At 35.4% G+C, this 17546-nt stretch overlaps 2 protein-coding genes across 2 annotated transcripts; both read left to right on the top strand.

Moving 5' to 3' along the window:
• The first annotated feature begins 396 nt into the window (after positions 1–396).
• Positions 397–12214, top strand: LOC135843397 (uncharacterized). The gene is made up of 7 exons (XM_065361268.1): positions 397–642; positions 724–1028; positions 1110–1175; positions 9945–10073; positions 10187–10333; positions 10728–10973; positions 11048–12214. Exons 1-7 carry the CDS (start codon positions 582–584, stop codon positions 11537–11539), a joined length of 1446 nt encoding a protein of 481 aa, XP_065217340.1. The 5' UTR covers positions 397–581; the 3' UTR covers positions 11540–12214.
• Positions 12215–13910: 1696 nt separating this feature from the next.
• On the top strand, positions 13911–17508 carry LOC135843435 (uncharacterized). The gene is made up of 7 exons (XM_065361321.1): positions 13911–14158; positions 14270–14571; positions 14653–14724; positions 15048–15176; positions 15285–15428; positions 15939–16187; positions 16265–17508. The coding sequence occupies exons 1-7, from the start codon at positions 14098–14100 to the stop codon at positions 16757–16759; spliced, it is 1452 nt and encodes a 483-aa protein (XP_065217393.1). The 5' UTR covers positions 13911–14097; the 3' UTR covers positions 16760–17508.
• The last annotated feature ends 38 nt before the right edge of the window (positions 17509–17546 follow it).

The raw sequence follows: 17546 nt of genomic DNA, 5'->3' as shown, positions 1-17546 counted from the left end.
GTTTATTCGAATTGCTATATTTTTTCATACACACAAAGTCTTGAAAATTTCACACAGAATAAATTTTGTAACTGAAGAATTTTGGAGATTTAAAATTTTATTGACGAATATTCGGTAGCTACCTATCTAGTCGATGCTTTATTAATTTGATTTTCCTGGATTACCCGCCTCAAAATTAAATCATTCTTAATGTTCGCGTTTCATAATACCAAATCAAGATACGAGTAGGTACCTAAGTACTCGTAGCTTTTAAATTAAAAGAGGAAGACAAATATTATGTAATATGTACTTGAATTTTGTAATCTCATTGAAATCGAATAAGGAATCTGTTTAGTTTGGAGTTAATCTATTGCAGTTCTTGGACCTCATATAGCAGATTAAATTAACCATTTTAGATATGTACCAACAAATATTAGATTAGGTATACATCCTCAGATCAGATTGCCTCTAAATTAAAAGGGAAACTAGAATCAGAAATAATTTTGAACATACACCCGATTTGTGGAAGTTTATGCCTACGTCGAGTAATTGTGTACAGTTTGAGGTTGAACCGGATAAGTAAATTATTCATCTTCGAAAAGATGAATCCATTGATTTTCGCTTTTTTATGTTTCTTTTTCACCGAAGTGCGATCGGAAATAGGTAACTACCTGATTCATTGATAAATAAGGAAATACTATTCTATGATTTTATTCAATTCTGTATTCGTTCATATTTTTACAGCTTTACTTTTTAATTTTCGCGACGGAAAATTCTATTCTGGTGACCTTGAAGACATCCCGCTCAATGACACCATTAACCGTAGGTGTGCTATTGAAAATAAATATGTAGCCGCATGCCCTGCTTCCAGCCCTCTAGAGCATCAATTCAACAGAGATGTCTCGTTGACCAAACAAAGCGTATTCTCGCGGTTAATTTTGTGGAGAAATGAACCCCCGACAGAGAGTGAACTTGATTTTTGTGAGAAGTCGTATGAACCTGGGATGATTTATAATTCACAAAGGGCAGAGTATGAAATTGGATATGAGGTTGATAATTCACGTTCCTTTTCTACCTCCTCCTCACACTTTTTAAATCATATTCTCACGGAAATATTGTATTTTTTTCAGATGTATTTGTTCGGAAACGAGATCAGATTTGTAGGTCCTAGATATAATTATCATCATTGTAAAATGGTGAGACACTATTTCTTATAATTCTTACATCCATGCAGGATTTGGATTTTCTAACTTGGGTTTAGAATCCAAAGTCTACAATAGGTATGACAACTTCTAGGGGACCTGATTTGTTACCAATGTCGAAACCATTCCTGTGGCTTTGCTACATCAGAGTAGGGAAAAATGTTTCAATACATAGGCTACCTCTCCAGAGTAAATTTCGATATTCACAAAAAGTACCTCTACTTGAATTCAATATTTGATTTTTAATGCGTCAACTATAAATGAGAAAAAAGTCGTAGCAGTCTGCCGCTACATAAGAGCCAAATTTTTGTGCAAGAAACATTGAGGGCTTTTGAACTACTCGCACCCTCGCTTCGCTCCTGTGCTTCGCCGGTATTTGGGGGGACTTTGTCCCCCCTGCACCCCCCTTGGGCTTCGCCCAATTACCTCCTGCTGATATCTTTTTTTTGTGTTCTGCGCTTCGCTTGAACTACTCGCACCCTCGCTTCGCTCCTGTGCTTCGCCTGTGTTGGGGTACACCCCCCTTGGGCTTCGCCCAATTACCTCCTGCTGATGTCTTTTTTTCGTGTTCTGCGCTTCTCTTGAGCTACTCGCACCCTCGATTCGCTCCTGTGCTTCGCCTTCGTTTAGGGGGACGTTGTCCCCCCTACAACCCCCATGGGCTTCGCCCAAATCACTCCTTCCACGGTTTCTTTCTTATGTTGGCTGCACCCCCCTCGGGCTTCGCCCAACTCTCTTCTTCTTTCTTCAAAAAATGTGGTAACAAACCTGTCTTGACCCTGAAACAGGTCAAATGGGGGTGGAAGGTTGAAACTGGCAAAAGGCACTTCGGGTATATCCTCCAACTGTACTGTGAAAATTTGAGCCATCTAGGTCAATTTGGAGGGGCTGTACCCATGCAAAAAAATAGTACTACTAATTTAATACTGAAAGCAGTACTACTTTCAGTAGTAACAATTTGAACTTTTCAAGTAGTACTCTAGTACCATCACACAGTAGTACCACAGTACTACTGAAAAGTAATACTGCAGTACTACTTTTCAGTAGTACTGTAACTTCACGATTCTATGAAAAAAATGGTATCACACAGCAGAACTGCACCTAGTTTTACTACAGTACTACTGAACTACCGAACTTCAGTACTCCTAGAGAATAATTTCTAAACGGTCACCCATCCAACCTCTAGCCAGGCCTGAGACTGCTCAACTTCTGTGGAAGTACTGAAGACGGATCTAAAACATGCTATAGTATTAATATAGTACTGATGGAGCATTTTTGAATTACATTATAGTTGCACAGTGGGCTGTATGAGCACCCTAAAAACGGGCGTGTAACTCAAAAACTTACGATGAACCCTAAAACAATGGTACAATGATATCCTCCCTTATGTTTTTGGGGTCCCAGAATACGAATTCAACAATATTTTTTTTGTAGGGGTGGGGGCGAGGGGGCGAAGGGGGCGAAAAATACCAAATTCGACTATAATGATGTGTGATATGTCGAAATGTATGTTTTCGAGGTTGTAGATCACGAATTTGATAATATTTTTTTCGTAGGGGTGAATGGTGGGGGATGGAGGGGGTGAAAAATTCAAAATTTGACCATAATGATGTGTGATATATCGAATTGTATGTTTTTGAGGGAGTAGATCACGAATTTGACAATATTTTTTTCGTAGGGGTGAATGGTAGGGGATGGAGGGGGTGAAAAATTCAAAATTTGACCATAATGATGTGTGATATATCGAATTGTATGTTTTTGAGGGTGTAGATCACGAATTTGACAATATTTTTTTCGTAGGGGTGAATGGTGGGGGATGGAGGGGGTGAAAAATTCAAAATTTGACCATAATGATGTGTGATATATCGAATTGTATGTTTTTGAGGGTGTAGATCACGAATTTGACAATATTTTTCTCGTAGGGGTGAATTGTGGCGGATGAAGGGGGTGAAAACGGTGAAAAATTCAAAATTTGACCATAATGACGTGTGATATGTCAAAATGTACGTTTTCGAGGGTGTAGAAGGGGTGAAGGGCGGGGGATGAAGAATCTGGAAGAAAAAATTTGTAACATTTTAACAAAATTCACTATGATTCTTCACTAGGTATAATTGGCTGTTGTAGTCGCCGGGGCATTTGGGGGCAAAAATGGAAATTGACATCTTGAAATACACTACCTCAAGTATTACTAGCCGCTGGAATTTCCCGTGCATCTACGTGCAAAAATTTTGTTCTATTCCTAGGTATTTATAAATAGGAAAAACGGAGTTTCAACGTAAATTATACCTCTATAAATTACTTTATAACAACTAAAATTGAGTAAATTGATGAAAATTGGTACATTTCGACATATCACACATCATTATATAGTCAACTTTTGAATTTTTAACCATTTTCACCGTCTCAGCCCCCACCATTGACCTTTACGAAAAAAGTATTGTCAGATTCGTGATCTACACCCTCAAAAACATACACTTCGATGTATCACACATCATTATATAGTCAAATTTTGAATTTTTCGCCCCCTTCACCCCCTCACCCCCACCCCTACAAAAAATATTGTCGAATTCGTATTCTGCGACCCCAAAAACATAAGGGAGGATATCATTGTACCATTGTTGAGTTCGTTGTAAGTTTTTGAATTACGCCCGTTTTGAGGGTGCTCACAGCCCACTGTGAGTTGTAGGGTGATGCGAGGTTCAGTACTACTTCAGTACTATAGTCAGTACATGGTCAGTACTACTAAAGTATAATATTAGTACTACTTCCAGTACTGTAATACTGAGTAATACTGAACTACTAAATAAATAGTACATGAATTTGAAAGTAGTACTTGTAATATATTGTACACGAGACGAATACATTCATTTATTAATGATCAACGATAACAACCTAAACATCCAATAATTACGTACGTAGATACATTGTAGCGCACTCTACATCCCCTTTCTTTAGCTCAAAAAATACAAAATAAATAACAAATACAATAATAACATGGAAATAAATAGATGAACGAATAAATAAATGAATAAATAAGTTACAAAATTTATACATCGTAACTAGAATAACTATATACACTGTCTTTCAGTCTATTGGGTAATCTCCTTTCCCTCTGAGAACGCCTTATCTGATTATCATTTTCAACGATCATTTCTTGGCTCACCGTAGGTGTAGGTTGAACTTCTTGAGGTTGTTCATCATTTTCTATCTGTTGTTCTTCTGTTTTTCTACGCGGCCTTGTATGAGAAGTTTGAAATGTAGGATTATTCTTCGAGGGTCTCAAAAATGATGCGTTTCGACGCAAAACAGAAGTATTATTGTTCATGGAAACGTAGTATGAACGCGGCTCTTCTGCCTTTCCGATGATTTTTCCAGGTAACCAAACTGCACCATCTCTGACTGTTACATATTGACCGATACGAAATTCTTCTCTTGCTTTGGCTGATGAATTATAATAAAATTCATGTTTCTGTTGATTTAATTCTTGCTTAGATTTCACATCAACAGGTATTGACGGAGATAGATTCTTTTTATGAATGGGAATTTTCGTACGTAGTGACCGATTCTGTAGCAACTGAGCAGGCGAATAGTTCAGATTTTTGATCGGAGTGTTATTGTATTCGAGCAAAGCCGCCTCAATGTCGTTATTGGATTCGGCTGCTTTTTTGATGAGCTTTTTCACGATGCCAACAGCTTTTTCAGCCATACCATTTGACTGAGGGTAACGAGGACTGGTAAACGTCATATTGAAATTCCATGCAGATGCGAATTGATGTAACTGTTTGCTGTTGAATGGAACATTATCGCTAATTACATTGGCAGGAACACCAAATCGACTGAACGTATTTTTCAATTTATTAACCACCGTATCTGCATCCAACTTTTTCAATTTGTGAACTTCGATCCAGTGGCTGTAGTAATCGACTATCACTAGACAATGTTTACCTTGTACTTCGGCAATATCCATTCCAATTTTTTCAAATGGAAGACCAGGCAGCTCGTGAGGAATGAGCGGCTCCTTTTGAGGTTTATTGGCATATTTTTCACAAATTTTACATTGCTTGACGACTTCTTCGATATCGTGATTGATATTTCTCCAAAAACATATCATTCTAGCTCTTGCCTTCGTTTTCTCAATACCCAAATGAGCTTCATGAATTTTGCTCAAGAATTGTGGAACAAGTGACTTCGGAACGAGTATTTTATGATTTAAATAAAGAATACCATCTTCTTCAAAAATGTCATCTTGTAACTCGTAATAGTACTTCACATCTGGAGATAAATCTTTCAATTCGGGCCAATCAGTACGATATGCGTTCAAAATTTGCGACAAAATTGGATCTTTTGAAGTTTCTTCCTTGATAGACTTCAACTTTTCATCGCTTGGTTTGAAATTTGAACGAACAGAATGAATATGCACGTCCATGAAGTCAGTATTCGATTTCGTTGTTAGAGAATAATACCTTGACAGATGATCAGCAACTTTATTATCTTTTCCTTTGATAAAATGCAACTTGAGTTTATACGGGAGTAATCGCATTCTCATTTTCTGCAATCGTGATGTAAGATTAGATAAAGGCTTCTCCATAATACGTAGGAGCGGAAGGTGATCGGTATAGATATCAACATGTCGACCGTAGATATGGTAATGAAATTTCTCAACTGCAAAACAGATCGCTAGTAATTCTTTCTCGATTTGTGAATAACGAATTTCTGTTTCAGTGAGAGCTCGAGACATAAAATACACTGGTTGATTGTCTTGTTTCAAACATGCTCCAAGGCCGTTCTTGGAAGCATCACAATCTACACGTATTGGTTTATTACTATCAAAGATGCGCAACGTAGGTGTAGAGGTCAGTGTTTCGATCAATTTGTTATAAGCTTTGGTATGATCGGAGGTCCAAATGAATTCAGTACCTTTTTTCATCGAAGACCGTAAAAGTGACGTTTTCTCAGCAATGTTGGGTATGAATTGACGTAACGAATTCACCATTCCCAAGAAAGAACCAAGTTCCTCTTGATTTTTTGGGATTCCAAGAGATTTGACCGCTTCAACATACTCTTGATCAATTTCGACGCCATCACGAGATACAATCAGTCCTAAAAATTTGACTTTGGACATTTTGTATTGTAGTTTGTTGATGTTGAAACGAACGTTGTGCTCTCTGGCACGATCCAGCACTAATTTTAAAATTCGATCATGTTCTTCTTCGTCTTCTCCAGCAATAATAAAATCATCAGTATACGGGAACACAGGCAAACCTTCGAATACCTTCTCAATATTTCTTTGGTGTACTTCAGCAGAGATATTAAGACCTTGTGGCAGGTAATTATACTTATATTTTCCAAAAGGTGTGATGAATGTGGTTAGTTCACTGCTTTCTTCATCAAGCTCTGTATGGAAAAACGCTTCACTGACGTCTGCTACCGTAAATACCTTTTTATTGGCTAATTCTGGAATAATTTCCTTCGATGTTGGAATAGGATGAACATCCGGTATCAACGCTTCGTTCAATTCTAACGGAAATAAACACAAACGAAGTTTTCCGCTTTTCTTCTCAGCAACGGCCATGTTGCTTACCCATTCAGTGGGTTTATTTACCCTAGATATGATGTTAGCTTTTTCATATCTATCCAGCGTTTTTTTCAGTTCTTTTCGGATGCTTTCAGGAACGCGTTTCAGCTTACAAATCGTTGGGACTGCATTCTTTTTTAATTTAAGGGTATACTTTTCCTTAAATTTTCCGATGCCTCTGAATACATCCGCATATTCCTTCAATAGATCCGCTTTCGAAACTTTGTTTATTCGTTTAATTAATTTCAGCTCTTCACAGGTACTTAAACCAAGTAATGGGTCGTCGTCGACATCTACGATTAAATATTCGATATTGTGAATTTGATTTTTCACTTTAGACTTCAATTTTATTTCGCCAACTACGTTGATCTCTGTATTACCATATGCGACTGCACGTACGGATGAAGATTTTATTTTACTTTCATCGATGCCAAGTTTCTTGAATATTTTATACGGTAGAACATTATTTTCGGCACCACAATCCAACTTGAAAGGTATCACATCGTTACTAATCGTGATATTTTCGAACCAGGAAGCTTTCTTTCCGATTTTATTAATTTTAATCGCATTAAACGAGAACGTAGAATCGCTATCACTGCTCGAATTGTCTTTCAACGTATGGAACTTTTTATCTCGATTTTTCGAATGCTTGTTTTTAAATTTACAACCGATGGCAAAATGACCGAAGTAACCGCAATTCGAACACTTTTTGCCGTATGCAGGGCATTCACGTCTACGATGAACGGTATCACACTTTTTACACCAGTAAGATTCATTATCACTTTGTCTATCATTTTTATCACGATTATTTTCATTACGATTAGAAGAATATTCACTATCACGACAATTTCGAGAACGATTCTTATATTTATTTTTATTTTTAAATGCGTCTATTTTATCTTTTTCGGTGGATAACAACGCGGAACATTCGTTGATCGCTTTAACTTGTGCAGTGCTCGATTCCTGAATTCTGGCCATCTCGATAGCTTCTTCTAAATTTAGGTCAGGAACTTTCAACATATCGGCTTGCAGGGTTTTATCTTTAGTACCAATTACAATTCGATCTTTTATTAAGGACTGTTCTTGATCATTAAATTTACACCCACGAACTAGTTTCTGCAAGGCAGCTAAGAATTCTTCAAACGATTCGTCTTCTTTTTGAGACCGTGATAAAAACTTGAATCGTAGAAACGTGACGTTGACTTTAGGATTTATTCTGTCTTCGAAGAACTGAATAACTAATTCGAGGCTTTCTTGATCCTCTTCGGACATACCAGATGAATCGATTAGCTCCTGGGCTGCTTCACCGGCAAAATTGAGTAATAAAGCACATTTACGTACTTCATCGGCGTTTATTAGACTTGATGCTTTTAAATATAGATCAAATTCTCGCCGAAAACGTCGCCAGTTTTCACTTGCGTTAGCGTCCAATTTGAGCTCATTAGGCTTGTTATAATTCGACATTTTTATCACTAATTATTACTATTACTTTGCACTTTGCAATTATTATTAAAACGAATTTTTTAAACGAAAACGAACCATTTTATTTTAATTTTTTAGTCCGCAGCGCCATGTAATATATTGTACACGAGACGAATACATTCATTTATTAATGATCAACGATAACAACCTAAACATCCAATAATTACGTACGTAGATACATTGTAGCGCACTCTACAGTACTGCAGTACTACTCAAGTATAATACCAGTACTACTTCCAGTATACTAATTGTTCATGACTTTGAAAGTAGTATTGTGGTACTACTGCAGTACTACTAATCTATGATTTTTTTGCATGGGGTAGGCTTGGCTAAAGGTGAAAATTTTCAAAAAACACGTAAAATCGATGAAAAAAAATCCACTTTTTTGTCCCTGGAGAGGGGTCAAATGGGGTTGGAAGGTTGAAACCTGCAAAAGGCACTTCGGGTACACCCTCCCAATGTACTGTGAAAAATTGGACCCCCTAGCTCAATTTTAGGGGTGAGGGGGTCAAAAATAGGGGGAAAATGTGGTTTTTCCCAACTAAAATGGAGTGGGGATGACCTAGGAAGCTGAAATTTGGATATGTTGATCACAATAGGGGTACTGACCAATGGTATGAATTTGGACCCTTTTCATTCATTTGGGGTCATATTATGCCCCTCCAAAAAAATGACCTTTCTGTAAAAATTGGGTTGGACGATTGAAACATGCAAAAGGCACTTCGGGTACATCCTCCCATTGTACTGTAAAAATTTGGACCCTCTAGGTCAATTTGGAGGGGCTGTAGGCTTGGCTAAATGTTGAAATTTTCAAAAAAACACGTGAAATGGATGAAAAAATCCACTTTTTTGACCTTGGAGAGGGGTCAAATGGGGTTGGAAGGTTGAAACCTGCAAAAGGCACTTTGGGTGCATCCTCCCAATGTACTGTGAAAATTTGGACCCTCTAGGTCAATTTGGAGGGGCTGTAGGCTTGGCTAAACGTCAAAAAACATGCAAAAATCCACTTTTTTGACCCTGGAGAGGGGTCAAATGGGGTTGGAAGGTTGAAACCTGCAAAAAGCACTCAAGGGGTACCCTCTCATTGTATGCTGAAAATTTGGACTCCTAAGGTCAATTTTAGGGGTGAGGGGGTCAAAAATAGAGGTAAAATGTGGTTTTTCTCACTTAAAATGGGGTGGGGATGACCTAGGAAGCTGAAATTTGGATATGTTAATTATAATGGAGGTACTGACCTATGGTATGATTTTGGACCTTTTTCGTTCATTTGGGGCCATATTATGCCCCTCCAAAAAAATGACCTTTCTGTAATTTTTAACTTTGACCCTCCCCACTGCAGGGGTCAACTCTAGCTCCCAAAAGAACCCTATTTTCCAAGTTTTATCTCATTTCATTCATTAGAACGTCTCTTGATTAAAAAAGTAAAAAATTCAAGTTTCGGTGAAACTTCTATATACCTAAACATATAAACATATTATAAATATATATATAAAAACTGACACACCGGGAATCGTCTAGTCTGAGCTCAAAACGTCGAGAACTATCAAAATTTTTGACCCCCGACCTTTTTATCCAAAGTTGGGCCTACCGCAATAGCCATCATTTTTTACAAAAATTTGGCTAAAAAGGAATTTGATACGAGTATTCACAACGATTTTATTTTGCCTAGGTACTTACCTACTTTTACAAATATTATTTTCACGCAGGTGAATACAAAAAAACCTCCGTATAAAGTTGTGGATCAAACAATATTCAATGACACCTCTGAATTTGTAATTAGATACGAAGATCGCCCCCATATTATGTTCAATTTCACCAATGGATATCCGACTTTGGTAATGTGTATTTGATTATAAGTTTAGATGCCATCTTGAAATATGTAATAAACTAAAAATCATGTATCTATCAATGTAATTGTTTGCTTTTTTGTACCTACGTATCGTTGTAGGGTTTTTATTGGATAAATGTGCTGTCTATAAAATCCTCAAAAAACAACAAACATGCGAAATTTAGAAATTACGACGATGTCAACTTTGTAAATGTGAATGAAGAATGCAAAAATTATCGACCAGTTGATGAAAAATTGTATTCACAGGTATGTATACCTTTTTATTTAGGTACTTAGTGCTGTTTAGTTTACTGGTTAACTGGTTAATGGTTATATAGGTAGAGGTACCTACCTACTATATGTACATAAGAAACCACTCCAATCAATTTCGATGATTGTGGTTATTCTTATTACAAATCCCTGACACTTCCCTTGCAGTGAAGTAGACTTGAAGATATTCAATCTGATTTTTCACAGCTGGAAAAAATCAATTACCTAATTGGTAAAATTAGCCCAAACATTCAAAAATAATTTTCTGAAATTTCGCTCGGCTTGAGAATGAAGAAAAAAAACTGATCAATTTGCAATAAGCATTCAACTTCCATCTCATACCTATCATCAATTAAAAATTATTTCTAACGCGGAGAGTTTTATATTTCAGGAAAATCAGGAAAAGTGTTTGAAAGACATTTTAGTGCCTTCGTCCTCATTTAAAGAAACCTCTGATCTGTCTTGCGGGCAACCTTACGGATGTTTAACACCATCGCAGATAATTCCACTGTGGCATTTCTATTTGCGCACAGAGAAGCTTGCCAGTTGTTCGCATTTAAACTTAATACCGGCTTGGAAAAGCATCGCAGATGGAAATTTGAGGAGAGTCGATCTTTTTGTAGCCGCAATTAGTAAGGTACGTAAAAGACCGTGGATGGAATAATGTTTGATGGTGAATGAACACTTACCTAGACTTTTTTTCACTGGCAGGATTATGTTAGTGAAGTCATTTTTGGTGTAAATGGAGTATTGAAAATGATGGCAGGCCTACCGGGTGACTGGCGAAAAATGTATTTATCGGATACTAAAGGGGATCGTGTCGTGGAAATTCCAAAAATAATTTATCGAATTATTAAATTCAGAGCGTTAGATACTTGTAATAATCATATTGCAGTAATTGTAATCCATAATGATCCAAGCGGTATCCGAGACACTGACAGACTTTGTGACAAAAACGATACTCTTATTCACACTTGGGATAAAATAATCAACGATGATCCAAAAACTGGCTTAACTTACGTTTGTCCGATGACCACAGATCTTGAAAAAAAATTAGACGTCAATTGTTGCGGCATAAATAAACTCAATTTGGCGGAAGTTCCTCATGAGCATTCATTGCACTCTGGGGAGTGGGGTTTGGAGGATAGACAGAAATTTATCAATTCGAACTTTGAAAAATTTTTAAACGAGAGTCCCAAGTGAAATGAAAACTTGATAAAAATTATTGAGGGTTTTATTTTTATTGACCTATTCTACCTTTTTTTCTTAGTTAGGCTCAAAACGTTGACATTTTTTGACAATTATTAAAGAAGGTGTCTACTTGCATACGTGTGAATATTTTTTCAGCCTTTAAAAAATCTATTGCAAACAATCTACTTTCCGTTTGCCCTTTAGAGAAAAGTTGTAGATAGGTGCCACCTTAAATCAAAAATCAAAAATTCGCACTTTTTTCTTTTATCGTTTTCTGCCATGCTTTTCTTCAACATTTCAATCTTTGAAAATGGAATTTAAAATGAAAAGTGGAGAAATACAATTTGCTGGCTGATTCTTGGAAAATTCTCGATTTCGCTCGAGTCAACTTGGGCGAAAGCTTTTGAAAATTTACATTTTTAAGCCCATTTCCGAATTTCGTACTTTTTTTGTAATTTTTTTTCGGCCGATATAGACACGAAATATCTCTGTCTTTCATAAAAATTCAACAAAAATTGAAGAATCCACTTCGGCAGCTAAAATAAAAAATTTTAATTTGGTTGATCACTGTATTTCAACTTTGTCCAGTTTTAAAAAATGACCATCAGAATTAATCTACTTATATGTATACCTATGTATTTCCTTTAGAGAACACATTTCAGAGCTACTATCTTTAATCAACTTTGTTTCCACATTATCATTAAAGATTATTATCATGTTAATAATTCTTCATTCATTTCAATTTTTCTGGATCTCATCACTTGCCTCAAATGAAGCGAATTATATTATTTACCTAATATTCACGTTTCGTAATGCCCACTCAAGATAACTTTTATATTAAAAAAAGAAGTTTCGCAATCTGTTCGGTTTGGAGTTTATTGAATTTCTTGGATCACATGTTGCAGGTCAAGCGAACCTGTGCTTACAAATATTCGATGGTATTTTCTCAGATTGCCTCTAAATAAAAAGGAACCGATAAGAAAGTAAAATAAAAAATAAGGTACCATATAAAAATAATATTGAACATGTTGCCAATTTGTGGAAGTTTATATCTATTTGTGTAAGGTTTCAATTTTAACCGGAAAAGTAAATTATACTCATCTTGGAAAAGATGAATCCATTGATTTTCTCTATTCTATATTGTGTTTTTGTAACCGTAGTGCGATCAAAAAAAGGTGACTATACTCACTTGATTGATCCTATTTCAATCAATTCGATAGTATTTATCAAAATTTGGAGATTCGTTCATTTTTTCACACTTGCATTTATTTTTACAGCTTTACTTCTTAATATAGGCAACGGACGCTATTGGGGTGACCTTGAAGACGTTCGGCACAATAATACCTTTACCAAAATATTCCTGCTTCCAGCCCCAGCCCTCTAGAGCAGCAATTCAGCAAAGATGTCTCGTTGACCAAACATAGTGTATTATTCTCGAGGTTAATTTTATGGAAAACCCAATCCCTGACAGACAGTGATGTTACAATACCTACCATTAAAGGTTGTTACCTACAGGGATGAAAAGCTAGCCGAAAGCTTAAAGCCGAAAGCTGAAAGCCGAGCAGATTTTCGCACTAAGCCAAAAGCTAAAAGTTTGCAAGTTACATTTTTTCAGAATTGAATTCTCTAAATTCAGAATAAACAAAGAAATGAAAAAAATTTCATTCAATTTTATTTTAATGCGATTTAGAGAGATGAAAAAAAAAGGAAAATAATTTAAGCAATGAATATTCTCCACTATCACTAATTATGAAATCAATGTACCTGATCTGATATTTAATTCCCTTTTTTTTGTTAATTAATGGCGTATCGGCTAAAAGTTTAAAGTCAAAAGCTTGAAGCCAAAAGTTAAAAACTAAAAGCTTAATAAAATATAGCTGAAAGCTGTTAAATTGAAAATATAAGGGAAAGTCATTGCAAGCCGAATGTTTGGCTAAAGCAAGCCTTAAAAATCGAGATAGCCGAAAGCTAAAACCAAAAGTTTCAATTTTGAAATTTCAAGCTAAAAGCCAAAAGCTGAAGTTTCATTTTAAGGCTTTTCATCCCTGGTTACCTATCATGTTAATGCGTTGTTCATTTTCACTCAAGTATAGGTATACACAACGTAGGTAACCTTGATTTTCACCTTCTATTGTACCTAACTGGATGAGTTGAACTAGCCAGAATCATTTTTAATGTTCACATTTCATAAATATGTACTCACACAAGATAGCTTTTAAATTAAAAAAGGAAGAAAAATATTTATAAACTGAATTACGCAATCTCATTGAAATCAAAGCAATCTGATTAATTTGAAGTTTATTGAATTTTTTGAATCATGTTGTAGATTAAGCGAGCCATATTATGTACGAGCAGATATGTGCCTATACAAATACATATTTCATAATACTTTCTCAGATTATGAGATTACCTCTAAATGAGAAGGAGCCGAGAGGGAAGTAAAATTGAAACTCTATTTAGAAATAGGTAAGTATGTAATATTGAATATGTAGCCAGTTTGTGGAAGATTGTACGTATTCGTGTACGATTTGAATTTTAACCAGATAGGCAAATTATTCATCTTCGAAAAGATGAACCCATTGATTTTCCCAATTTTATGTTTTTTCGTAACCGAAGTGCGATCAGAAAAAGGTAACTATTTCATTGATAAATAAGGAAATACCATCCTATGATGTCAATCAATTCGGTAATCAACACTTCGAGATTCGTACATTTTTTTCACAATCGCCTTTATTTTTACAGCTTTACTTCTTAATATACTCTACGGACGCAATTGTTGGGGGGACCTTGAAGACGTTTGGCACAATAATACCCCTAGCCAATATAGACGTGAAGACAAATATATTGCCGCGTGCCCAGCTTCCAGCCCTCTAGAGCAGCAATTCAACAAAGATGTCTCGTTGTCCAAACAAAGCGTATTCTCGCGGTTACTTTTGCGGAGAAATCAATCCCTGGAAGACAGTGATGTTGATTTTTGTGAGAAGTCGTACGAACCTGGGATGATTTATAATTCACTTACGGGAGAGTATAAAATCGGATATGAGGTAAATGACTCATACATTTTTCACCAACTCCTCTCACTTTTAAATCATATTCTCACTGAAATAGATATTGTATTTTTTCAGCTGTATTTTTTTAGAAACGAGTCCAAACGTGAGTACAGCAGTACAAAAGATGATTATCATAATCATAAAACGGTGAGACACTAGTTCTTATAAACCTTACATTCATACATGATCTCGATCTTCTAACTTGAGTTTAGAATGCGAAATCTGCAATATGCAATTTTTAAGGGACCTAACTTATTACCAATTTTAAACTCGTTCCTATGTATTACCTTAAAACCTGTTCATTAGAATGGAGAAAAAAATTTTCAATACAGCTCTCAAGAGTGAATTTTATAGATTCTTAATTCGTTTTTGAATGCTTCAATTAGATATGAATGAAAGAAAGAAATTTGAGACGAGTATTCCTAACGTACATATTTCTTATGCCTACTTTTATAATCATTTTCACGCAGGTAAATAAAGAAAAGCACACGTATAACACTGAGGATCAAACAATATTCAATGGTACCTCTGAATTTGTAATTAGATACGAAGATGTCAACCACATTATGTTCAATGTCACCAATGGATATCCCACTCTGGTAATGTGGATTTGATTACTAGGCACCTACCTGAAACAATAAATTAAAAAACATGTACCTATATTCTATATATATGTGTACTTAAGTTTTTTGTACATATTGCTGTAGGCTTTTTATTGGATACATGTACTGTCTATAAAATGCTCTAAAAACAATAAACACATGGTATTCGAAGGAGATCTTGGAAACCTTGAAAATTTGAAGGACGAATGCAAAAATTATCGACTTGCTGATGAAGAATTGTACTCAAAGGTATGTTCTTGTGCTGCTTACTGGATACTAGTATGAAACCACTTCAATCAATGCGGTAATTATCTCTTCAAGATGGTATTGGTATAGTTATTACCAGTTTCTGAGTTCTGACATTTCCAATCCTGTGAACTAGATCTAAAGATATTCAGTCTGATTTTTCATAGCTGGGAAAAAATCAATGGATTACGTATTGTTACGAAACTACAGTCGAATTTTCAAAAATGATTCTCTAAATTTTTTCAATTTAAGAATTTGAAGAAAAAAAAACATCAATTTGCAATAAGCACCATTTAATGTCTAATTGTCTGATCTCATAATTACCTACATATCATTAATTAAAAGCTGTGAAGAAAACATTAATTTCTGGCGTTATTTCAAATTCAGCGCGGAGAGTTGAAGTGGTTTTATTCCCCTGTTAGATGATAAGAGATGCCTATATGCCGACGCTGGTACATTTTTTTCATTAGAAAAGTAATATTAGGTATTTTTACAACGTCTTTTAAATTTCAGAAAAATCAGAAAAAGTGTTTAAAAGACATTTTAGTGCCTTCGTCCGTATTTAAAGGGAACCCTGATCTGTCATGCGGACAACCCTACGGATGTTTAACGCCATCGCAGATACTTCCATTGTGGTATTTTGCCTCGATCTCATCAGTCAGACTTGCCAGTTGTTCGTATTTAAACTTGATACCGGTATGGAAAAGCATTGCAGAAGGAAATTTGAGAAGAGTCGATCTTTTCATAGGTGCAATTATCAAGGTAAAAGACCATAATGAAATAATGTTTAATAACGAATGAACACATTATTGGTACCTACACATTTTTTTCACTTGCAGAATTTAGGTTATGAAGTCAGTGTTGACAAAGTCATTTTTGGTGTAAATGGAGTTTTAAAAATGACGGTACCGGGTGGCAGGCGAAGAATGTATTTATCAGATACTAAACGCGATCGTGTCGTGGAAATTCCAAAAATAATTTATCGAATTATTAAAGTCGAAGCGTTAGGTTGCAGTCATTTCGCAGTAATCGTAATCCATAATGATCCTAGCGCAGTCCGGGATGCTGATAGACTTTGCGACAAAAACGATACTCTTATTGACACGTGGGATAAAATAATCAACGATGATCCAAAAACTGGGTTAACTTACGTTTGTCGGATGACCACAGTTCTTGAAAAAAAATTAGACGTCGATTGTTGCAGCATAAATGAACTAAAATTGGCCGAAGTTCCATGTCACAGACATGATCGGTCTGAGGAGTGGTGGTCTTATGAGAATAGAGAGGAAATTGTCAATTCAAGCTTTGAGAGATTTTTAAAAGAGATATCCTAAATGAAATTGTTTACATTTTTGACGGTTATTAGAGAAGGCGTATATAACTACATAGTTATTTGCGAATATTTCTTCCAATCTTTAAAAATTCTATTGCAATCAATCTAGTTTCCCTTTTAGAAAAAAATTTTAGTGCCAATAGAAATCAAAAATTTGCACCTTTTTTCTTTTTTCGTTTTCTTCCACGCTCTTCTTCAATCTTTCGATTTTTCAAAATTACTGTAAAAATACACTGGCGTCAACCAGGGCCACAACATTTGAAAATTTACAATTTTAAAGAACTGCAGTTGCTTCGAATTGCAACCTTTCTTCGTATAAGACTTCAAAATTTCACACAGACAAATTTTGAAGAATTTTGGTAGTTTTTCCTGCCTGCTGTCTTTTCAAGCTCATTACCAAATTTCGTACTTCATTGCAATTTTGTATATTTTTTTTGGACGGTAGACAGAGACACCAGATACGTATTTCGGACTTCTTTAAAAAAATTGACAAAAATTTTAAGAAGTAACTTTGGCAGCAGAAATTTGGCTCTCAGGTTTAGGTGATATTCCCCTTCAGACCGCCGTATTTCAGCGCAATCAAAGTCGTTAAATTGTAATTAAATTATCTCTAAAACATTTTATTGCATGATTAGCGATTACCTACTGTACTTATTCCAAATTTGTTTAGTTTTAAAAAATGACTAAGCATAAAAATCAATTTAATCAACTTTGTCTTTACAATATCATTAAAGATTATTATCATGTTAATGCTTCATTCATTTAATTAATATTTCTGGATCACCTCA

This window comes from Planococcus citri, chromosome 4, assembly GCF_950023065.1.
Source record: "Planococcus citri chromosome 4, ihPlaCitr1.1, whole genome shotgun sequence".
In the NCBI taxonomy this organism is placed as follows: Eukaryota; Metazoa; Arthropoda; class Insecta; order Hemiptera; family Pseudococcidae; genus Planococcus; species Planococcus citri.
Note: the sequence above shows the minus strand (reverse complement) of the source record. Positions and strands in the feature narration are given on the sequence as shown.